At 41.0% G+C, this 23,905-nt stretch overlaps 2 protein-coding genes across 3 annotated transcripts; both read right to left on the reverse strand.

Annotated features, from left to right (window-relative positions):
- Positions 1 to 384: 384 nt before the first annotated feature.
- On the reverse strand, positions 385 to 2,309 carry NT5C (5', 3'-nucleotidase, cytosolic). 2 transcript variants are annotated; one of them, XM_021002681.1, is made up of 5 exons: positions 1,959 to 2,309; positions 1,601 to 1,701; positions 1,431 to 1,491; positions 924 to 1,038; positions 385 to 798 (listed from the first exon to the last, which is right to left on the reverse strand). In XM_021002681.1, exons 1-5 carry the CDS (start codon positions 2,292 to 2,294, stop codon positions 641 to 643), a joined length of 771 nt encoding a protein of 256 aa, XP_020858340.1. In that variant the 5' UTR covers positions 2,295 to 2,309; the 3' UTR covers positions 385 to 640. The 2 variants fall into 2 exon arrangements, with proteins under 2 accessions (XP_020858340.1, XP_020858341.1); XM_021002682.1 differs by lacking the exon at positions 924 to 1,038.
- Positions 2,310 to 6,314: 4,005 nt separating this feature from the next.
- Positions 6,315 to 23,682, reverse strand: JPT1 (Jupiter microtubule associated homolog 1). The gene is made up of 5 exons (XM_021002536.2): positions 23,469 to 23,682; positions 17,462 to 17,604; positions 17,185 to 17,276; positions 15,542 to 15,560; positions 6,315 to 7,315 (listed from the first exon to the last, which is right to left on the reverse strand). The coding sequence occupies exons 1-5, from the start codon at positions 23,522 to 23,524 to the stop codon at positions 7,167 to 7,169; spliced, it is 459 nt and encodes a 152-aa protein (XP_020858195.1). The 5' UTR covers positions 23,525 to 23,682; the 3' UTR covers positions 6,315 to 7,166.
- Positions 23,683 to 23,905: the final 223 nt, after the last annotated feature.

Raw genomic sequence — 23,905 nt, forward strand, 5'->3', positions numbered from 1 at the left:
ATCACATTCATTTCAGAATGCATCCTTCCCAACTCCCCTGAACTCAAGGAACCATAAAAAAATTGGCAAAACCAACCAACACCTCAACTGCATCTGACAGTATGTGTAATATTCCATAACCAGATCTCCCACCACACTCAATGAAGGGTGGTGAGAGGTTTTGTTTCCCTTCTGTACTTTCACCTGCGGGAGGCTTTCAGGAGGCCAAAAGGAGGCTGATGAAAGTGTGCATGTGTGTGTGTGGGGGGGCGGGTATTGGGGAAAAGTAAAAAGGAGGGACCATAGAGTAAAGACAGCACTTAAGAGAATGAATAGGTTAATGTATGGGAAGATAACTATTAGGCCTTCTGCCCCCCTTCACCATTCCAAATAGACACAGCAGGCTTCAGAGTCAAAATTTTTTATTGACAATGTGTGACCCACAGTCCCAGGTTGTTACTGTGATATGGTGGTACAGTTATTTCTGGAGGTATTTGATGGTTGGGTCTGTGCTGGGGAGGTTACCCCTGGACTACACATCTGTTCCGTGGCCTATTTCAGCTTTCCTCCCCTGTACTTCCCTCTCTCGTTTGAAGTCACTCTTCCCTAGATGGGCTGATGTGGCTTACAGAGCTCCATTTGTCCCTACTGCAGATGCCTTTCAGTCCTGTCCTAGTCTTGCTTTCCGCTTACTATCTAAGATGGCTCTCCAGTTGTCACTCCAGGAATTAAGCCTTCTTTTGGAGGGGAGTGGGTCCAGGTGTTGATTGTGGCAACAAGTAAACAAGATGTGCTCCCAGCTTGGATTCTCCTCGTGGCCTGGGGCAGGGCACAAGAAAGCAACTGGAGTTATACAGTATTTTAACAACAGCCAACAAAAAGTTCCCTCTCTGGTGCTGGCAGGTAAACCTGTATCTTAAAAATTCTAAGGAACATGTCCTAACCTTGAATAGTATCCTTGTCATCAATGAGCAGGTCCCCAGACACTATTGTCTTATCCCTGGTCAGAATCATTCGGTCGACAAACTCAGGACCTAGGTACTTGTCCACCCAGTGGTACTGTTGTAATGGAGAGGAGTAGGATGGTCAGCCATGTTCTGACACTCAAGCTTTGACTTTCTTCCAGTGAGCTGGGGTGTCAAGGGAGTGGAATAGGTAACTTGGTAGTTTTGCTAAATTGTGAGAGAAAACTGGCCAGTAGCCTCGCTGGAAAAGCTTTGTCCTTATATATCCATACAGTGAATAATCCCCTTCTTTCACCCCTATCCTCCTACCCATTCCTCCCTACCCAAGATAGCCATATGCTTGGTATTTTCTGGGTTTCTTAGAGGAAGATGTTTGGTGTTGGGTTTTTTTTTTTAATTTTTAATTCAGGGTTTAGAAAACTAGATTCATCTACCCATTATGAGAGTCTCTAAATTCTAAAACATGTTAACCCAACAAAGTCTGACCTTCTCACTAGCGCAGTAATTGTACTTCTGCAGTGGACTTGTGCAAATGAAGACTTCAGTACTGCAAAACAAACAGACCCTTTTGAGAAACTGAGGCCCCATGAATTGGTTCAGTCTCAATAGTTCCTCTCCCTTGCTCCCTCCCTCTACCTCCCCACACACTTCCTTACTCCTTCATGCATTTCATTTCTTGCAAGGCTTCCAAGGCTCCAGGGATGGGCTCCAGCTCTAGGAAAAACCCTGGTGTTTCATAAATACTTGCCACTTTCTCCTGAAAGACACAATGTTCCAGCTCGCCTCCACACCCAGTCTGTGGCCCTCTCTCCAGGGAGGTCATCCTGCTAAAGGAACGCTTAGTGGGGCGACTGGCCTGCCCCAGAGTTTCCGAAAGATCCGCTGAGGTCAGGGCCAAAGGAGGGGAAGGTGCAGGTTTGGAAGCGCTGACTCCTTAGTGGTCGGGGCTCAGCCCGGGCCATCCTACCTAGGGGAGGTAGGGAGGTGGTATGAGCCCGGCAGGGTTTCCCTTACCGCGAGGTCGGGCCGAAGGGCTGCGTACTGGTCCCGGGCCGAGAAGCCTCTCCGCTCCTCCAGGGCCACGTAGGGCTCCTGGGGGAAGCGGAGACGAAAGCTTCGCAGCAGGCCGCCCTCAAAGTCGGCCAACACACCGTCCATGTCCACCAGCACCCTCAACGCATGTGGTCTTCTTGGCTCCATAGCCCGGGAGATCCCGAAACCGGAACAGCAGCGGCGCAGCTCCGCAGCCGCAGGGACAGGAGGAGGGGCGGGGCCTGGCTCCACTCCCCCGAGCGCTCCCACCTGGGGACCAGCAACCAATGAGAGGCTAATTAGCAGGACAAACCTCATCAGGGCATCCCCATCAGACCACGCGGCAGAGCACCTTCTAATTTGGGGAGCCCCAGGGAAAGTGGCAATTAATCTGCTTTAAAGGTCCAACTAGGTGGCTCATTGGAGAGAGCAACGGGCCTGGAGTCAGGAAGAGTTCAAATCTGGCCTCAGACACTTACTAGCTGTGTGACCCTGGGCAAGTCACTTAAACCCTGTTTGCTTCAGTTTCCTCATCTGTAAAACGACTTGGAGAAGGAAATGGCAAACCGCTCCAGTATCTCTGCCAAAAAAATCCCAAATGGAGTCATGAAGAGTTGGACAAAACCCAACAACAAAAAGGTCCAGGATCCCTCTCCAGCCCCCTACATGGCATATGCACTGCACCAGGCCCATCTTGGAAAAGCCACCTTCCTTTTCTGTAAGCAGGGGATTAAGAAAATCGTCTCTTCCGTAAGGATGTCGTGGTACAGTGGTAAGAACGCAGGCGAGGATAGGGAGTGAGGACCCCATGTCTGACAGCCGCTGGACCTGTTTCCTCATCTGTAAAATAATGACCAACCACCATTCCAAAGGGCTCATGACGTCAGCCTCCAGACTGGGAGTAGAGGGACTTGAGTGCAAAATGAAATATACTGGGGTTTTTTTTTGGGGGGGGAAACATGACTAATGTGGGAAATGTTTTACATGATTAGGCATACATGTAATGGGTTTTGTTTTTCTTGCCTTCTCGATGAGTGAGAGAGGGAGAGAATGCAGAACTCTTTAACGCAGTGACACTGGCCTCTCTCACCTCTGGGCATTTTCTCTGATTCTCCTCCATTCCTGGAATGCTCTCTCCTCCAATTACTGACCTTCTTGGCTTCCTTTAAATCCTACATAAAATCCCCATCTTCTACAGGAAGCCTTCTGCAACCTTTCTTAATTCTAGTGCCTTCCCTCTGTTAATTATTTCCTATTCTTCCTATATGTAGTGTGCTTTTTAACTGTTTGCTTATTGTCTCCCCCAGTAGATTGTAAACTCTTTGAGAGCAGGTACTGTCTTGCCATCTTTTATACCCCCTGCACTTAGTACAGTGCCTAGAACATAGTTGCTAGTTAATAAATATTACTTGATTGACCTGAAAATAAATTGGAAGTTTTTAAAAAGTGAGGGGCTGGACTAGATGGTCTCTGAGGAGTCTTCCAACTCTCTATGCTCCTAAGTAGGAGGCAGGGGCCAAAGGTAAAGCAAGCAAAGGGAGTTAACTAGACTGTAATGCTCTTTAAGTCTTCATGGAAATTAGCCCTTCCCTTAGAGCTTGGGTGGACAGAGGTGGGAAGGGGGACCCTTGGTGCAACTTTTTTCAGCAAAGTCATTCTTAGGATCAGACACATCACATATTTTACACGTTTAAGAATTAATCTAGGTGGCAGCTAGGTGGGGCAGCGTATAGAACACCAGCCCTGACGTCAGGAGGACCTGAGTTCAAATTCGACCTCAGACACTTGACACTTATTAGCTGTATGACCCTGTGCAAGTCACTTAACCCCAGACTGCCTCACCAAAAAGCAAAAAAAAAAATCTATAATCAATTTCTTAAAATGTAAGCCAACAAGTATGACAGCCTGATTTGGTTAAAGGTGGATACAAAAGAAGGTGAAAATTCTAGTTTCACATTGTCTAGCAAATAAAATGTTTTGCAGTGGCTGCAAGAAAGGAAATGTGGTCAGCAGTACTTGATGAGACATTCTTCCAAATAAGCATTCTTCAGGCAAGGCAAGAACCCTGGAGCCAAGACTAAGCCTAGGTCCTAAACTCCTGAAGATCGTTCCTTGTGCTAAAATAAAATCTGGGTGGCTTATCCGGCTGCCTCCAAGCCCTATAAAAACTTCCAACAGTGGTTATTCGTTATGTAGTTGTTCTGCTGTGTCCAACTCTTCGGGACCCCATTTAGGGTCTTCCTGGCAAAGACAGTGGAGTGGAGTCGCTGCCTTCTCCAGCTCATTTTACAGATGAGGAAACTGAGGCAAAAAGGGTCATATGATTTGACCAGCATCACATAGCTAGTGTCTGAAGCTGGATTTGAGCTCAGGTCTTCCTGACTCCAGGTCTGGCACTCTATCCGCTTCAAAACCTAATCCACCTGATGCTAATAGCATAGTCTCCCTCTTCTCTTCTCTCTCTCTCTTTCAAGCTTTCTTCCTTTAAACCAAAATTTTTTTTTTGAGGCAATCAGGGTTAAGTGACTTGATTAGGGTCACACAACTAGTAAGTATCAAGTGTCTGAGGCCACATTTGAACTCAGGTCCTCCTGACTCCAAGGCCAGAGCTCTATCCACTGTTGCCCCATCACAAGCTTTCTTTCTTAATGTTAGTTTTGTGGACCAAATTAAGACCAGTCAGTTTCTAAACTACAGACAAAATTTTATTAGACCTTAATTCTGGTCACCTTCTGTCATTCAGTGATCAATGAGATCCAACCTTTGAATGGCCCAAGTCTTTTGTTTCTCTACTTTCTGGCCTTCAGATGTAGTCATCAGCATGGCACACTGATACCAAGAGAGTGTTTGTCCAGCAAGTCTGATAAAAATGTTTCAGGGAGGAAGCATTGGATGCCACTGGATTCCACTAGCCAGGTATTCTCTGTACTATTCCATTGCCTCACTTCTGCAGACAGGAAATGTTTAACTCAGCCATTTTTTTCTGTTCCAATTTTTAAAAATTAATTTATTTATTTTTAGTTTTCAACATTCACTTCTACAAGATTGAGTTCCAAATTTTCTCCCCATCTCATCCCTGTCCCCACCCCAAGAAGGCATGCATTCTGAATACCCCTTCCCCTAATCTGCCCTCCCTTCTATCTCTGCCCACCTTCTCTTATCCCCTCCCTTCCCCTTCAATCTTCCTGTAGGGCAGGACAGATTTCTATAGCACACAGCCTGTACATCTTATTTCCCAGTTGCATATGAAAACAATTTTTTAAAAACATTTATTTTAAAAACTTTGGATTCCAAATTTTCTCCCTTCCTCCCTCCCCACCCACCCTCATTGAAAAGGCAAACAACTAGATACAGGTTATACATGTGCAGTCATGAAAAACACTTCCGCAGTAGTCATGTTGTGAAAAACTAAGTATATTTCCCTTAATCCTATTCTCGACCCCCCCCACCCATTTATTCTATTCTCTCTTTTGACCCTGGCCCTCCTTAGAAGTGTTTGCTTCTGATTACCCCCTCCCCAATCTGCCCTCCCCTCTATCATCCTCCTGCTCTCTTGCCCCTTTCTCTCCCTATTTTCCTGTGGGGTAATATAGATTTCCATACCCAATTGAGTGTGTATGTTATTCCCTCCTTAAGCCAAATCCGATGAGAATAAGATTCACTCATTCCCTCACCTTCCCCCATTCCTCCTCCACTGTAAAAGCCTTTTGTCTGTTTTATGTGAGAGAATTTACCCTATTCTACTTCTCCCTCTCTCCTTCTCCTAGTATAATCCTTTCACCCCTTAATTTTATTCTCCAGATATCACCCCTTCATCTTCAAGTCACCCTATGCCCACTATTTATCTATCATATACACACACACACACACACACACACACACCACAAATATAATTTTTTCCCTCCAACTACCCTAATACTGACAAAGGTCTCATGAGTCACAAATATCATCTTTCCATGCAGGAATGTAAACACAGTTCAACATTAATAGGTCTCTTATGATTTCTCTTTTCTGTTTACCTCTTCCTGTTTCACTTGAGTTTTGTATTTCCAAGTCAAATTTTCTATTCAGCTCTGGTTTTTTCATCAAGAATGCTTGAAACTATTTCACTGAATGTCCATTTTTCCCCCTGAAGGATTCTACTTAGTTTTGCTGATTAATTCTGCCATTTCTTGAGCTTAAAAAAGTTAAAATCAAGGAGGCAAACCCAAGTGTAAATTGTGAAAATAACTGAAGAAATGAACAATTCAGGTTCAAGGAAAAAAACCAAAACACACGGAAGAGTAAAAATCTACCTCTCCTCCCCCCACCAAAAAAAACAAACACAGGACACAACACTTCAAAACTTCTCTGTTGTTTACTTTAAACAGCCCAGATTAATGAAATTACAACACATTTTAAAGATGAGACTTTCACTTCATGGTCAAGCACCAGCATGATCATGCACACAGCACTGAGTCATTTTGTAGGAAAAATACCCCTGCAGGTATTCCTTGATGAATACTCCTTTCTGTATGATTCACTCCCCTTGCTCTACTGTTTCTGAATCCAGTTAAATTCAATTGGACACTCAACTCCTTCCTCAGTCTTAGGCTCAGCTTGTCAGACATCAATTTTACACCTGGTATAATTCCTATGTTCAAAATCTAAAGACAGTTTCTCTGTTTTCCAGTCAGCAAGGCATATGAGGCCCAGGGCTCTTTACAGGTTTGTATGGCACAGTAGAGTGTGGATGCTTGTAGCAAAGGACATTTACAGGATAAATTAGATTGAAACCAAAGAGACAGCCTTGGATCAAGTCAACTTTGTGTTTCAGGGGCCTGAGAAGAACGGTACCTTCAGACTGTTTACATGAGTTTACTGAGCCTCAATTGATCAGTAAGGTTGATCAACAATGGAGTTTAAAAAACCACCTAGGTACAAAAAACTCTAACACATTTAGAACTGAGTTTTTGTTCTTGAAAACACATCACTAAGCTTCATAAAGTGTTCCCTCAGCAATCTACTATAGAGAACACTCATGCCATGGCCTGCAGACCTGGACAAATGGGGGATTACTTGTTCTTTAAAAAAAAAAAAGGCAGTAGTACATAAAGTGCTTTTTTAATGAAAGACAATTTAAAGAGATGTACAGTCAGGCTCAAGTTGTGCAGTTCACAAGCATGGAGGGGAGGAAAAAAAAAGTCATATTTAACCAAGGACTAAGCTGGACTTGCCACCAGGTGGATTTCTTCTGGATGGTGCTGGTGCTGATGCAACTGGGCTGGGGACAGGTGCAGCAGGCACAGATTTCTCTTCATTCTGTCCCAGGTCAACTTGGAAGTCTGCTTCCACATTTTCTAGCATGATAAAAAAAATCAAATTAGAGAACCTTCCCTTTTCTACTTCCCAGACCTCCCTTTTTTGTCCCCTTGAAGAAATATCACTTTGGTTGCATAAGTGTTAGACCACGGATGGGGAACCTTCTAGGTCCTCAAGTGAGAACCTTTGACTGAGTTCATATTTCACAGAACAAATCCTTTTATTTTTATTTATCTAATTTTTTTTTTTTGCTTTTTTGGTGAGGCGATCAGGGTTAAGTGACTTGCCCAAAGTCACACAGCTGGTAAGTGGTAAGTGTCTGAGGCTGGATTTGAACTCAGATCCTTCTGACTCCAAGGCCAGAGCTCTAGTCACTGTGCCACCTAGCTGCCCCCAACAAATCCTTTTATTAAGGGGATTTGTTGTGTGAAGTTTGGATTCAGTCAAAGGGCAACACTTGAGAACCCAGAGGGCCACATGTGGCCTCAAGGCCTCCCCCATGTTAGACAATAAAAACTCCATTTCTACTAGCCTTTCTATTTTATAACGTGAGTCCTTTGGAATCAATGTTTTCCAAGTTTAGACCTTTGCTTAAGATCAGAAAGTTACATAGGTGGTAGAGTTAACTCCCAATTAGCAGCTGTTCTCAAAGAAACAATCTCCTGTGACAGAAATGCACTGAACTATACATGGAGAAAAATGGTCTAAAAAAACCCCAAAACCTCATTTCTGCATAAAAGGATGATCTTTGTTGGGGTGTTCTGCTTTCTTAAAAATAGCTAAATGAATTTGGAAGTGTTCGAAGTTACTATAGTATACAACACGCTTTTTAATTTTTCATTCCAACAAAGGCTGATTGCACTGTTTAATCATACATACTTTACTTTCACACCCTAAGTGATTTTGAAAGATACTAACTCTAGCAACTCATTGTTGCATGAAACAAATTATAAAGTAAAAACAGGTTAATTCAGCTCATGCTACAAATCAAGACAACCCCGAAAAAAATAAAAAGTCTTAAAGATATGATATAGGTCTAAGACTTTCTGGGTGAAGTCCCTCCCAAAATTGTGGACAAATTTTCCTGCAAAAAAACATCACTGCAAGGTATGAAATATGGAAGCAAACTCATCAATACAAGTTTTTCTCTGTTTCAGTAGAAACACACCTTTAAAAAACATACACACAGAAGTCCGATAAAACTTAGTCAAATAAAATAAGTTAAGTAGTTACAGCATGGTTTCTAGTCATCCTCATTTTATGGAGATAGTAAATCAGGAGCAGGGCAGCTGAGTATTTTCTCTAAAGTCACCCTGCTTCTTGGTGAATGTCAGGACCAGGAGGATCTATAGTCCTGCTCCACACCAAAGGGCACAGAAAAGAGCCCCAAACTATCAAGTCTGTTAAAAGCTTTTTTAGTACTATGTCACTTATGATCAGGATTAATGCTTTAATTTAGTCAGCAAACTCATAGTAAAAAGTATACATTTAGTTTATATTTAAATTATCTGGTAAAAGAGTATTTATTTACTTAACAATATTGCCTTGAAAAGAGTATCTAATAAAAACTTACCTCTACAGTCTTATCAATGGAGGAAAACTGGATTCCCTATAAACTCTATTCAAGAAATTGGACATTAAAACACACTCCTATTAAAAAATAAAATAGAGGCAGCTAGTTGGCACAATGGATAGAGCACTGGCCCTGGAGACAGGAGGACCCGAGTCCAAATCTGGCCTCAGACACTGGACACTTATTAGCTGTGTCACCCTGGGCAAGTCACTTAACCCCATTGCCTAGCCAAAATAAAATAAAATAGTACTCTAAATCACTATTGATTTAGAAAAATGCAAATTAAAACCACTCTGAGGTACTACCTCACACCTATCAGATTGGCTAATATGACAGAAAAGGAATATGACAAATGTTGGAGGGGATGTGGGTAAATTGGGACACTAATGCACTCTTGTCAATGTTGTGAACTGAACCTACCATTCTAGAGAACAATTTGGAACTACACCAAAAGAGTTATAAAACTGCGCATACCCGTTTGACCTAACAATACCACTACTAGGTCTGTATTCCAAAGTGATCCCCCCCCCCAAAAAAAAAGGAAAAGGATCTATACGTACAAAAATATTTATAGCAGCTCTTTTTGTGATGGCAAAGAACTGGAAACTGATGAGGTGCTCATCAATTAGGGAACAGCTGAACAAGTTGTAGTATAAGATTGTGAGGGAATATTATCGTACTAGAAGAAATGATGTGCAGGATGGTTTCAGAAAAATTTGGAATACTTACATGAACTGATACAAAGTGAAGTGAGCAAAACCAAAATATTGTCTATAGTAACAGCAATATCATAAAATAACTGTGGGGGAACCTGTGGCCACATGTGGCTCTCTAAGCCCTCAAGTGTGGCCCTTTGACTGAATCCAAATTGATTTGTTTTGTGAAGTATGGATTCAGTCAAGGGCCACACTTGAGGACCTAGAGAGCCACATGTAGCTTCAAGTCTGAAGGTTCCCCACCCCAACTTAGCTATTCTCAGCAGTACAAAGACCCACGGCAATTCCAAAGAATTTATGATGAAAAATACCATCCACCTCCAAAGAAACAACTGACGGAATCTGAATGCAGATGGAAGCATACTTTTTTTTTAAACTTTATTTTTCTTGGCTTGTTTGGGTTTGTTTGTTTTTTTTGGGGGGAGGGGTATCTATTTTCTTTTATAACATGACTAATATGGAAATGTTTTACCTGGCTGCACACGTATAACCTACATCATATTGCTTGGCTTCTCAAAGAGGAGGTAGGGTAGGGAGGAAAGGAGAGAATCTGGAACTCAAAAAATTTAAAAAACAAATGACAAAAATTATTTTTACATGTAGTTGGAAAAAAATTTTTTTAAATAAAACAGCATTTTGTGGCAGCTAGGTGGCACGGTAGATAGAGCACTGGCCCCGGATTCAGGAGGACCTCAGTTCAAATCTAGCCTCATACACTTTACACTAGCCATGTGACCCTGGCAAGTCACTTAACCCTGACTGCCTCACAAAAAAAATAAAATAATATAGCATTTCCATGTAATTAAGACTTAGGAGTTTCAAAATCCTGGAATGAGAAAAGCAAAATGATAGTCACTTGAAATCCCATTCCACAAAAGAACCTCTAATAAGAGGGGACAATTCAACTGAAATTTCACATATTAATATTTCAGGTTTTTCGATGATTAAACAAGCCGTGAAATTAAATGTTTACAAAAATCTTCTCTACAACCTTGGTTTTAAATTTTTTAAATACAAGAAAGCCAAAGGGAAAAAGACTTTCCCAAAATGAAAACCATTCTATGCCTTCCAGAAACATGATAGAATCTCAGTGACTTGTATTCAATATTCTGAATTCAGGGAATACTCCATAAAAGTAATTAATAATCCAACAAATATGAAATTCTCATATTACCTAGGTCAAGTGACAATCTCATTAGAAGCTTTCCAACACTGCTGCTCTAGACTAGGCCCACGGCAAAAATACACACATTTGTTAAAATCAGCAAGTCAGTGTCTTGTTATTGCACTAATTATATATAGATGCAGCTTTTCCCATTTTATATTTTTTATTCAATTTTATTATAAACTTGACCAACATAAGACATGAACATTTACTTATCAAAAGGATAAAGGAAAAGAGACTGCTATGCAAATGAAGTCACCACTATGAAAAGCTAATTTTTTTCTATTCTATTTCAAATTTAATAGAGTAGTTCCAACACTACCTTCTGGGCTGTGTCCCCTACTGTAGGCTCTTTTCTGTGTGTTTTTTAAATGTCTCACTGATGGTTCTGACTTACTATTGCTATCACTAATTTTCTATTCCACCCCCATTCTCCCCCTAAAAACCCCACCCTTCCAACAAATAAACAGTTACAAACCACAATTTCAAAGTTTGGCCCTGTCTGAAAATGTACATCTAAGTCTTCATCTCTAATCTACCACCTCTCTCTGCCAAGAGGTGGGAAACACAACTAATCATCAGAGTTCTGGGGGGTCATGACTGGTCTTTGCACTGATCAGAAACCTTACGTCTTTCACAACTATTTTCCTTCACAACGTTATTATTGTATACATTTTCTCTTGAATCAGTCTTTTTATTCATATACCATAATTTATGCAGCTATTTCCCAGCTGATAGGGAGGGAGGGGTGAAGGAATTACCAATGTGATTTCCAGCTCTTGACTACAACAAATAGAGCTGCTCTTATTTTTACACACCCGTCCTTTCCCTTTGCATTTCACTTATTTGTGGCTTGAAGCATTTTTATGTGGTTGTTGATAGCTTGCTTTTCTTCTCAGAACTGCCTGCTCACACTTTTTGACCATCTATCTACTAGGGAATGGCTTTTGTTCTTAAATATATTTGTATCACTTCCTTTATATATCTTGGATATCAGACCTTTATCAGAGAAATTTGCTACCAAGTTTTCTTTTTCCCAAGTTAACTTTCCCTTCTATCTGTACTGCTTTTGATTATATAAAGGCTTTTCAATTCTAAGCAATCGAAACTGTCCACTTTCTCTCCTTTGAATCCTCTCAAAGAGGCTCATTTTTTTTTTTTTTGGTGAGGCAACTGGGGTTAAGTGACTTGCCCAGGGTGACACAGCTAGTGACTGTTGTATGTCTGAGACTGGATTTGAACTCAGGTCTTCCTGAGTCCAGGGCCGGTGCTCTATCTACTGCGCCAAGTAGCTGGCCCCTCATTCTTATAATTGTATATATTCTTATAGTTATAAGAGGCATCTCCTTCCATTCTCTAATTTGTGATGCAGCCTTTTATCTCTAGGTTACATAGCCATTTGTATTGAAAGGTATAAGATTTAAACCTGAGTTCTGCCAGTCTAAGATTCCACCTCATCCCTATCAGATGGACAAGGATGACAAAGAAAAAAAGAACATGACAAATGTTGAAGGGGCCGAGAGAAAATAAGGGTGCAGTTGCACTGCTGGTGAAGTGTGAAGTGGTTCAGCCATTCCAGAAAGCAATTTTGGAACTATACCCCAAAATGTCGCTAAAATGTACATATCCTGTGACCTTGTGCTAGATACCACATCTAGGCTTATACCAAAGGACACATGTGTAAAGAAAATTCATAGCTTAATTTCTTATAATAAAGAATTAGAAACTGAGTGCCCATCAATTAGGGATTAACTGAACAAATTACGATGTGTTACTATAAAGATTCGGAGAAACCTGAGAGGGCCCAAGGTGAAGAACGAGGCACGAGGACGTAGCAAATATGTGGCTTTGTTTTGTATGACTGTTATCTTGTTACACAAGGTAACATACACAAAGTGTATGTGTCAGGAGTGGGGAAACTGATAATTTTTTTTATTTGAGGGTAGGTCTAGGAATAGCAATGCCAAAAAAGAAAGAAGAGCATTGAGGAAGCATTTTTTACAAATTATCAGAAGACAGTTCAGAGGGAAAGCAAAATGGGAAAGTTTTTGAAATTTATGTGCTGAATTTAGTATATGTTTTAAAGAGTCATGATTTTAGGCTAAGCCAGCTTACCAGTTCAAGACATAACCCAAGTTGATCTGACATTGCCTACCCACTCAGTACTATAAAGAACTTCTGAAAGTCTGAATTAATTGGTTCATGTTCAGTACTTCATTGTTTGTTTGGATTGCACAGTTAATGAATACATCTGAAGCACAGTGAATCAATCTACAGCTCTACAATGGCAGCTTTCACTTCCTTAGGTCAGTTTTGGAATGCACCACTTATTTCTTCCCCCAAGTCTTATGTCTGTTTTATATCAAAAGAAGAACATGGTCTTTAAAAAGATAGAACCAATGTCCCACATAAGATTTATATATATAAAGGAACAGTCCTTGGGATCTAAGTATTTATTTATCCAACTGGAAATTCTACTTACCCTCTCTTCTCTAGCACACTAATAATAAATGTATATAAAGACCTAGGGGGAGGGGTGGGAGAAAGAAGGGTTGAGAGGAGATTATAAGGGCCACTGAATCCTAGATCTAGAAGAAACTCAACCATCTGTTCTGTTTGGAGGCCAAAGCAGTGTCTAAATCACTCAAGAGAGACAAATACATGTTCTCTTAAAGAGACCACGGATAGAGACTACTACTTTAAACCTTATGAGTCACTTTTTTCATGTTCAACCAAAATCTCTTCAAGACAATTTTTTTTTAAATGAGGCATAGGATGGAAGAGAGTATAGGGAGAAGAATGATTAAAGTAGCTTGTAATAAAGGAAAATTTCTGAAAAGAAAATGGTGCTAACAATTTGACTTCCAAAGTTCAGATAGCATAAGAGATATTTTCACAGGCAGAATTGAACATGCATCTCGGTGTAAATGGAAAATATAGAAATATTAGTAGACAGGGACTCAGAATGTTTAGGTAGTTCATTCCATATGAGCATAGAGAAAAAAACTAACTTGCCATGTAGTCCCACATATAATTTACCTACAAGGGGTGAGCAGATGGGGAAGAATAGCAAACTAGGGGGAAAATAAAGCTGGACTGGTGAGGAATGTAACAGGGCTTTCATAACTAAAACACTTCTTAGTAAATACAATCACAGATTATTTCATGCTCTCTAGCTAAGAAGGATCACCAGTTAGTCATACTCTGTAAACCTTAAATGTGATATAAACGTCACCTATGATTATGATGATAGTGGAGGGTGCCAGATTAGCTAAGCCAGCGTATTAAGAGTTTAAAGTACTATGCCAAAAATATGCTAACCAAGAGAAATATATTACTTGAATGGGTCTTAATATGTAAATAATTATAATTGATACAAAAAACCATATTACCATTAGAGCTTCCCTATGATACACTTCTACCATAGCAGGGATTTCAGTTAATATTGATCAATTTAGGATTCTTTGTAAGGAACTTCAGTTACTACAATCACCAGAGAGTTATAATAACCTCATCTATAACAGGCCCACATGGACAATATCATACGAATTATCATATACTAGCATGTTTTTATAGCAAAAACTACCACAAAACGATATAGAAGGGGCAAGCTGGCTTATCAAAAGAAACATAAGTCTGATCTAAAGCAAGAGAAATGTTTTTCTACCACTTCTTTACATTCAAAGATAATACCTAAGAGGCTAGATTTTACATCATTTAGTTCAGTACTTGTCCTTCTGCAGCCAAAGGAGGGATACCACTATATTGGTCCTGAATGAGGACTGGAGTGCCTACATACAGCATTCACTAGACACTTAAATGCCATTATAATTACAGCAGTCTATTATTTTTACTTAGTCAAGACCACTAAACAATCAGTCACCAAAAGGACAACTTGGACCAATAAACGACTGAGCTCTGATTTCTAAGAATAGTTTCAGGGAGTTCAAATAGTACTCAAACTTAAAGAACTGACAATTCTTTACTAAAGAAATTGCGCTTGAGTGGATGACTATTTTGTTCTCCAGAAGTTTCAGTGTCAAAGTAAGAAATATATAGCAGTGACTAAGAGGATCAGACTCCGAGACTGCTGCATTCTTACAGATGAGTTATTTTTAAAATTATCAATACTGATTGATATTTGAATCCCTTTCATTACAACCAGAGATTTGACATTTGTCAAATTAGCTTTCAATTTACATACCTGGAACCCAATATATAAAAGTCAGAATTCATGAAATAGTAAGTAAAATTCTCTTTTACTGAATAATCACAGAAGTCCTATACACACTATGCCTTAAAAGATTGTTTACCAAACTTGAGAAGCCAGACTTACCCATAGTTATCTACAGGAACACACTCATTGAGCATGACAAAGACAAAGGTAATCTCAATTTCAGGATTTGTGGATTTGGAAGGGAGGCTGTTGGGTTTTTTGTTTGTTTGCCTTTGTGGTGTCTGTTGCTACCTTTTGAAACCACAAATGCCAAAAATTTACCCAGAGAAGGCATCTCATTGCTGATTAAGATATGATAAGTCGAGGTATAATACTTTCAAAGCTCAACACAGTTCCTGGTCCACAGTAGGTGCTTAAGAAATAGATTGAGTCAGTCCCTAGTGTTTTTCTTCTCCATTCTCTGTAGAATACATTTAACTCACCTTAACAATTACAGCAGGATCCAGTTTCATGCCCAACATATTCATTTATTCTACCACCCTCATCTTCTCCAGAATAACCTGGTCTAAAACAATACTCCTTATATTTGTTAAAACACCATATACAGAGCAGAAACCAACTAGTAGTACTCACCATGAACATCACCTTCTCCCTACAAAGGGAAAGAGAGGAAAAGAAAAATAAGATTTTGTACCCAACACTTGACAACACAGATACAACATGTGAACCCGGTAGCCAGAGGCTTACAAGTTCTGTTTTGCTTGGAGGCTGCTTGATAGAGACAGTGGCGACAAAAATCTTTTTGATCTAATATCCAACGGAGTTTTGCCATAAAAGAAAGCTAGCCAGAATGCTAAAGATATTGGTATTTTAGTTCTTGTTAAAAACTGCATCATGAAATCCACAAATCAACTCAAGAGGCAATTCCTATTTTGAGACTTTTATCTTTAATATCTCCTAACAAATTTATATTTGCACAGGAGACAAAATGAAGCACAATAAAGAAAAATCAAGGTATGTCAAAAGTTTTTTTAACTTGTTCAGTCCTAATCTTTGTCTGAGGTGGTCTGAGTTACATATATTCCCTTTTACCTTCTTAAAAATTCTTTTATTTTTGCAGCCTAAGACATTATGACTGTGTACATCTGTGTGACAAATAACTTCTACCTTTTAGCCAATGAACAGCACCAAACTGAAAGTGAAAGAAATAATTCTATGAACGATCTTAATATCAAGTTAACAGTGTGGCTCACGGTCAGTTGTGGGTTGGTCAATTTTGTTGTGTTTCTTTTTGTTGTTGTTGTTTTAAACCTTGGACTCTAATCAGAATGTGAAACCCACTTATACCAATCCAGGATATCAATTCCAAATCCCCTGAGAATTACAGGAGCGTAGATTTAGAATTGAAGGGGACCTCAGAAGTTATCTAAATAAATGCTTGTTGATTGATCTAGTCCATTGAGGAAGCCCTCCAGATTCAACTTCCTCAACAATAATATAAGCACTTTTGACAATTTTTAGTAAAGGAATAGAGATTCAGTTTTTTGAAGTGTTTCCTGTCATGTACATCATTGTTCAGCTAGAACAAACATGCACATTGTATCTTTTTTTCTTTTTCACGTTTTTTTAAATTTATTTGTGAGGCAACTGGAGGTTAAGTGACTTGCCCAGGGTCACACAGCTAGTAAGTGTCAAGTGTCTGAGGTCACATTTGAACTCAGGTCCTCCTGATTCCAAGGCTGGAGCTCTATCCACTGCACCACCTAGCTGCCCCTACATCTTATCTTTGATATAGGTCTAGTAAACCCGAACTAGACAATTATGAATAATATGCCAAAATATTAAACTAGCTTTCCTCCAATTCCACGTAAAATGGTAGCCACCAGATCTGAAGAACGCATCTTAGAAACCTAGTTTCTAGCTCCGATTTTGTTACTCTACTGTGAGTTTCTGGTCAAGTTATAACTTTTCTAGACCTCAATTTCCTCATCTGTAAAGTGAGTGAGTTGATAGTCTATGGCTCCAAAGCACTATCGACAAGTACAAGAGAACAAAAGCAATTCTTGGTTTGAGAGAAGTATGAGTACATGTTAAAACTCAGAGCTCAGCCTGTAAGCCCGAGGGCCTTGATTTTCCATAGAAGTAGTGTCATATGAAGCTGTTGGGGGTAAGATATTGTAAAGCAATTTATAAATCTTAATGCATTGTATAGCTGTTAGCTATAGCTCTTTATTAATCTCTAAACATTCTTTTTGCTTCACAATATGGCAACTAACCTTTGGACCTAAAATATCTCCAGAACCGGCTTCAGAAGAGTTTCTTCTTTGGAGTCCAGATGGTTCAGAATTATCCCTACTTGACTGAGCCCCTAAAAATAAGAGTAAGGCTTAGAATCCAAGAATGTAATGACTTAAAGAATTAAAATTTCTTATTTTATTATTGAGTGGACTAAGGTTTAACGTTTTCCTCGTGAACACTACACAGCTGAGACTGTTTAATTGGGGAGTATATCACTTTTGAAAGGTAAGCTGAGTCGATGCAAGTGAGGAATACCTGCTGACTTGGCCCAAGAAGGCTGATTTTCTTCAGATGTTCCAAAAATATTAGATGCCATTTTATTCTTTCTCACTGGTTGTTCTGTAGGCTCATCAAAGCCCAAAGTAAAATTAGATCCACCACCTGGAGGACGTAACACCCTAAGAATAAAGGAACAAAGCTTCATCAATAGCCTAACAGTCTTAAAATTATTAAAAAACATAACAAAATAAAATCCAGGCTTAAAAAAATTTTCCAAGGAACAAATGCAGATAGGACCATGAAGGAAAACTGAACTCAGTTCAAACTCACTTCTGAATAATAACATTACATCACAAATGGAAGCTCTGTTGGAAGTTTTGGTAAACAAACACTAAAGTTTCTAAAGAAAACTAAAACCACTCAGACATAGGAGAGTACATTTGCAAATAAGCTTGTACTACCAATTTCTTAATTTACAAGAATGGATTTTAGAATGGAATAGATTTTAACCTCCAAAGTGGTCCATCTATAATATTAATGAGTTTCCACCAGTTATCAAAGCACAGATTGTGGTAGAAAATAAGGCAATATTTTCAATCTCAGCATCACCTAAGAAGCGTATACATAATATTAATCTTGCCTATGACTTCTCATGAAAATTAGCAACTAGGTGCCAAGGCAAACACATGTAGCTCAAAAGCGAAGAATTATTCTGCAGCATCATGAGTATGCTTAGAATCCAGGATTCCGCCTAGAACCCTGCTGTCTTCTTTGTTGCTGCTGATCAGTCGGTTCAGCCATGTCTGACTCTTTGTGACCCTGGGAAAGATATATTATCTTAAATTTTAGGCTCAATATTTTGTCCTAGCAAAAAAAGTGGAAACAGATTAAGTGTGCCCATCAACTGGGGAATGGCTAGGAAAAAAATGGCATGTGAATGAAATAAAATTCCATCGTGCAGTAAGAAATAATGAATTCAGTGAAACATGGAAAAAAGTGTGAACAAATGCAAAGAAACAAGCAGAACCAAAAGAAAGTTATATGACTGTCTATAGTAATATAAATGAAGACCTGATCACTAAAAGACATTGAAAGGTCCCTGGGAGCAAAAGAAACAACTTCCTATCCTCACAACAGAGGCAGTGACTTAACTACTAGGACAGAGTGTTGGGTACAGTGTTAGATGTAGTTGCTGTACCAGATTGTCTTGGCCTAATGTTACTTTTTTGGGGGGTGGGGTAGAAGGGAAGGGTTTCTCTCACTACCACAAATGATTGATATAAAGATTAAATTAACAAAATTTAACTTAAATCATTTTCCCGGTTGTAAGAAGTTGTAAACAAAATGGTCCCCTCATTACTAATGGGTAAGAAGCTAACCTCCCCCCATTTCTCCCACTCTGTCCAACACACAATTCAAATATATAAACAGAAGAAATTTGGGGATGCAAGATCCTGCACAGTTAAGGTAAATTCCATACATGATCTCCTATTACTTAGTTGTGTCCAAATTTACAGCATTAAATTCCTTTCCGGTGCTGCCCTATTATCCATTGCTCTAGCCCAGTTTAAGAAGTGCTGAAGGGGTCACTGGTAGAAAAAGTTTAAGAACCCTTGCCTAGCATATCCTACCATCTAGAGGTATTTGTTCCCCATTTTGGTTTCTGAAAGAAGAGCCTTAACTGCTCAACTTATTTCCTTGGTCCAAATTAGGAAGCCCCTTTACTCCTCCTTTAATTGATTTTTTAGAGCTCACAAGTGCTGCCCCTTCTCCTCCCTCACTAGCAGCTATTCCATAGCTCTTCTCAAGCCTCCCAATGCAACCCTTCCCCCATACCCCTACCTTCAAAATGAAGAAGTCTTCCTTCACACTTTACCAAAAGGAGCCAATCACCATAAACTCCCTCTTCTATCTAATTCTCCATCTCAAAAACCCTAGCCAACATCCCCAAGTCCTTTACTTCAGTCTTCTCCCCAAGCCTCATGCAAACCTCCCTATTTCTATCAAGGGTATCCTCCTCCTTCCAGTAACTCAGGTTCACCACCCTAACCCCTAACTCCATCTCACTCCACATACCCCACTTACTAAGTTTTGTCAGTTCTACCTCAACATCTAGAAACTGTCCTGTACTAATCACAAAATCACTAGTCTGTTTGCCTATGCACTCATGACCTCTCATTTCGACTACTGCTGTAACCTCCTAAATGGTCTCCCTGACTCAACACTCTCCTCCTTCCAATCCATGTTCCATAAAACTGCCAAAATAATTTTCCTAAAGCACAAGCCTAATCATGTCACTTCCCAGCTCAATGAATTCCAATGGCTACCTATTACCCCCAGGGTCAAATACAAAGTCCTCTATTAGGCATAATACATTGTTGCCCTTCCCGAACATCCTCTTCCAGCCAAACTGGCCTTCTTGCTATTTCTTCACATAAAGCATTGCCTATTCTGTATCCAAGCTCTGGCCCAGACTGTACCCACCCCTACCATGCCTGGAATATACTCCTTCCTCACCTTTTACCTCCTAGAATCCTTAGCTTCAATCACCCCAGTTGCCATCTTCAGAATGTGTCTTCTGATGCCTCCTAGGAGCTAGTGTCTTTGTCCCTACAAATTACCTTGTACTTATTTTACATGTATGCATGTGTGTGTGTGTATATCTATTTCTATATCTCCATGTAGATAGATATATTCTCCAAGCTCTTTGAGGCCAGGACTATTTCATATTTTTCTCTATACCTCCAGTACTGGACACACAGAAGGCATTTAATACACGCTTGTTGATTATAAAAGGGATTCTTCCAGCTTCACATTATCAGCTGGGATATTTGAGCTTAACTGTAGCAGACTCCAAGTCCAGCACTTTATCTACTGTACATACACCATACTCTCAACTGTGTGAGCTATGGACAAGTCACAATGGCGTCAGTTTCCTCATTAATAAAATGGGGATAATACTTGGACAGAGTTGATTAAGGAAAGCACTTTGTAAGCCATAAAAGCACTAAATTTTAAGATGCCATCTGTACCCATATATGAAAGGGCACTAGATTTGGAATAAAAGGACCTCAGCCTCAGTTTTCTCATATGCAAAATGAGGTTGGGCTAAATAGCTTCTAAGATCTCTTCTAGCTCTAAATCTATGATGTTATCAGCTAAACGACTCAAATTATTCTCCTCAATTAGCCTCAATCCACCACTTCATTCTCAGGCTTGGAAAGCTTCTTTTAATTAAGAAGGAAGGCACAGTAAACTATTTGTAGATAAATGTACTCAGAATTGAGACACTGAGGAGTTTTACTATCTTTTTTTTTTAAAGTCTAGCAACAGTTTAAAAAAAAAAACAAAAGCTTTGTCCCACCCTAAAGGTCTGTGTTCCTTTTACAACTGCCAACAACGTGGCCTCCCACAACAGAGTAAGCTGTTGTTGATGACATTTACAGCAGCAAGTAGGAAAAGTCCCTCAACAAAGGTTCAAATAACTTCTGCTTAAAATGTAGAGCATATTCTCTCCTTGGATATGACTAATTCAGGATCAGACATTTAAGGAAGTATTAATACTAAGCCCATTTATCTGTAGTAGAATGCCTTTTCTGAGGAAAAACTCTTCAATCTTATCTCTTTAAATTTCATAATCAGTTTACTTTTACCAAGGGCAGGGAGGAAAAAACCTCAAGCCAAACAGTTATGTAGAGCAGGGGTTCTTAAAATTGTGTGTGTCAAGGACCCCTCCCTTTTGGCAGCTGGTAAAGCCTTACAGATCCCTTCTCAGAATAATGGAAATATATAAAATACATAAGATTACAAAGTAAATAAATTATACTGAAAGTTATTAAAAAAAAAAACTTTCCAGGCCCTAGATTTAAGAACCCTTGATGTTGTGCAAATCTGGCAAAGATGAGACAAAAGTTCTGGAAATACAGGAAACAGAATGAAGACAGTGAAAGTGAAGCACAATAATACAAGACCATGATGCATTATGGAAGTCATAATCTCCATGGCAAATTAATGCTAATTAGACAATAAAAACCTTCAATAAAACTCAGCATCTTAAGTGTTTTGCAAAGAAAAATAAAAGTATTTGTGAGCTTCTGTGTGATATATGTACTATATCATCAATTCCAAAAGGTGACCTGAAAATTCCAAATTTTGCAATCTCATTCTAACCATTTCAGGCAGCTAAGAAGAAAGTTGATGAAATAGCAGGAGACACTTCCAAGGAAATATAAAACCAAGGCTTGGTTTCCTTCCTAAAACTAACTACCCTTTCAAAAACTTAATTTGTATTTTAATTACATTCTAGCTCAAAGATGAGAAGGCAAGCAGCAAGCAAGTTACTTTCTTAGTTTCACCTAATAAATGTTGCTCACCTTTCCCCAATAAACCACTGGAATTAGATGCTTAAAAACAAACAAAAAAACCTTGTCCATCCTGATTTTATATTTATTTTTAATATTTTTTTTAAATTGAGTGCCGAATTCTTTCCCTCCCTCCACCTCTCCACCACCCACTGAGAAGGCTAGCAAGATGATATCTGATTTATACTGTAAAATAAACATTTATTTCGGGTGAATGCAAAAAGTGATACCAACAATGTGATTTCCAGATGCTGTCCAAAAAGATTCAAAAGACTCCTGTGTCTCAGCTTGCTTTTTTGTTCAAGTACTCTAACCCCTCTCCCATCTCCCCTATGAAATACTGTTGTCATGCCTCTGCCTCCTTTGCCCCACAAAATGGCTCCCTATGTAACATTTTCCTAGGACCCCAATACCAGCCACTTGCCAAGACAGTAGTGGTGGTGTGATCAACGGGAGAATTGAGACATATTCAAGCAAAGTAGAAATCTAAGCCTCCTCCAACCCAGGAGGAGCATGCTCCTTTCAAGCTGGCTGGAACACATTTAAAGCCACAGTACCCGATTAGCTTAAACAATGTAGACACCTTAAAGAAAGCTAGCATCCAACCAACCTTTCCAGGAAGTTAAGGGCCTAAAGGGTTTCTGCCAGGACACGATAAACCTCCACTTCCCCCAAAACCACCAGGTTGAGTTAAAGAAGAGTGGATAACTCTGCCTCCCAGCCTGCAGAGGAGCCTCTTCCCAGGTGGAAAAGCCACAGAAGAGACAATGGATGTGCCTCCAGCCCCACCCAAGTGCACGAAGCTACTGCAACGGGGGAACGAGAGGATAAAGTCCCTAGAGAAATGTTAAAGGAGAAAAGCAGGGAGGGGAAGGAATAAAAGGGTGATGTCCAAAAGGGGGGACCACAGAGAGGGTCTCTAGGGCCCCTGGTTCTCAGGTGGGCTTGGACAGCGGAGGGAGTGGGTGGGGTGGAGAGCCTTCCTTTGTCACAGGGAAGGTTACTTACTTTCTCCAGCCTCTCCAATCCAGTCCTGCGAGGAGAGAGTGGGTTACACCCAGACACTAGAACACCCTTCCCCGCAGCGGAGGAGGAGGAGGGGATGGATGCAGGGGACCTGAGCTCCGCATTGGAGGTGGGGGGCGAGGGGCAAGGGAAGAGGCACAAGTCCGGGCTACGGCAGACCATGACAAACAGGGACCCAGGATGGGAGCACGGCTGAGCTTGAATGTGAGTGTGTGTGCATGTGTGGCTGGGGGGGGTCCTCAAGCATCCCCCCCACCGCCTCCCCAAGAAAGCCACCGCCCCCATTTACAAAGCCCGGGCCGGCACCGGCTGGGGCAGGGGGTGGGGACCTCGCGCCCCGGCGTCCACGTCCCGACAGGTGAGCCGGGTGGGGCGGCCGGCGCCGGCTCGGCCCCTCACACAAAGGAGCCTGCGCTCGCTCCCCCTTCTCCATCCCCAGGGAGGGGACCCACTCAGGAGGCCCCGAGAAGCAGGGGGGACGGGACCCCGGCCAAATGCCAGAGCCGGCGGCCACGCGACGCATCCCACCGCTCCACCCACACCCTCCGGCAGAGCCAAGCGGGCCGGGCTCCGGGGACCGGGGGTCCGAGCCTCGGACCTCCGCCCCCTCCCCTCCCCCAGACCGAGGATCCTCCTCCTCTCCTTTCTCCGCTTACCGAGAGCTATTTCTGCCATTGGGGTCGACGCCCTTGAAGGTGGTGGTGGTGGTCATGGCGAAGCCGGAGCCGGACCGTGTTGGGGGTGGTCGGACGGGCGAACAGACGAAAAGCAGCTCGGCTCTCGGACAAGGTCCAACTGAACACACTCACAGACACACACATACACACCCACACACACAAAAAATGCACCCTCTACCCCACTCCGCCCCTGGCCGCTCCTTTTATACAGGGCCGAGACCCCGCCTCTTCCCGCCCGGGATTGGGCCATTCAAATCGCCTCTTTTATTTCCATTGGTTCGATGGACTGCCAGGCAGCCACAGTGCCGCTGTGCAAAGGAGCCACGGAGGCCCGCCCCCTTCGCAAGCAAAGAGGTGGTGTTGCAGGGCCCGCCCCCCTCCCGAAATCTGTGGAGGTGATTGGACAAAGCAGAGCC

Source organism: Phascolarctos cinereus, unplaced genomic scaffold (assembly GCF_003287225.1).
Source record: "Phascolarctos cinereus isolate Bilbo 61053 unplaced genomic scaffold, phaCin_HiC Scaffold_5;HRSCAF=322, whole genome shotgun sequence".
NCBI classification, from domain to species: domain Eukaryota; kingdom Metazoa; phylum Chordata; class Mammalia; order Diprotodontia; family Phascolarctidae; genus Phascolarctos; species Phascolarctos cinereus.

Excerpts from the sequence above, each read along its gene's own strand:
- NT5C (XM_021002681.1), bottom strand. The coding sequence starts at position 2,294 with ATGAGGTTTGTCCTGCTAATTAGCCTCTCATTGGTTGCTGGTCCCCAG. Across the intron at positions 1,702-1,958 it reads CCCTTCGGCCCGACCTCGCG|GAGAAAGTGGCAAGTATTTA; the intron begins GTAAGGGAAACC and ends TGTGTCTTTCAG. Across the intron at positions 799-923 it reads TGACAAGGATACTATTCAAG|GCCACGAGGAGAATCCAAGC; the intron begins GTTAGGACATGT and ends GCCCTGCCCCAG.
- JPT1 (XM_021002536.2), bottom strand. The coding sequence starts at position 23,524 with ATGACCACCACCACCACCTTCAAGGGCGTCGACCCCAATGGCAGAAAT. Across the intron at positions 17,605-23,468 it reads AATGGCAGAAATAGCTCTCG|GGTGTTACGTCCTCCAGGTG; the intron begins GTAAGCGGAGAA and ends CTTTATTCTTAG. Across the intron at positions 17,277-17,461 it reads TTCTTGGGCCAAGTCAGCAG|GGGCTCAGTCAAGTAGGGAT; the intron begins GTATTCCTCACT and ends TCTTATTTTTAG.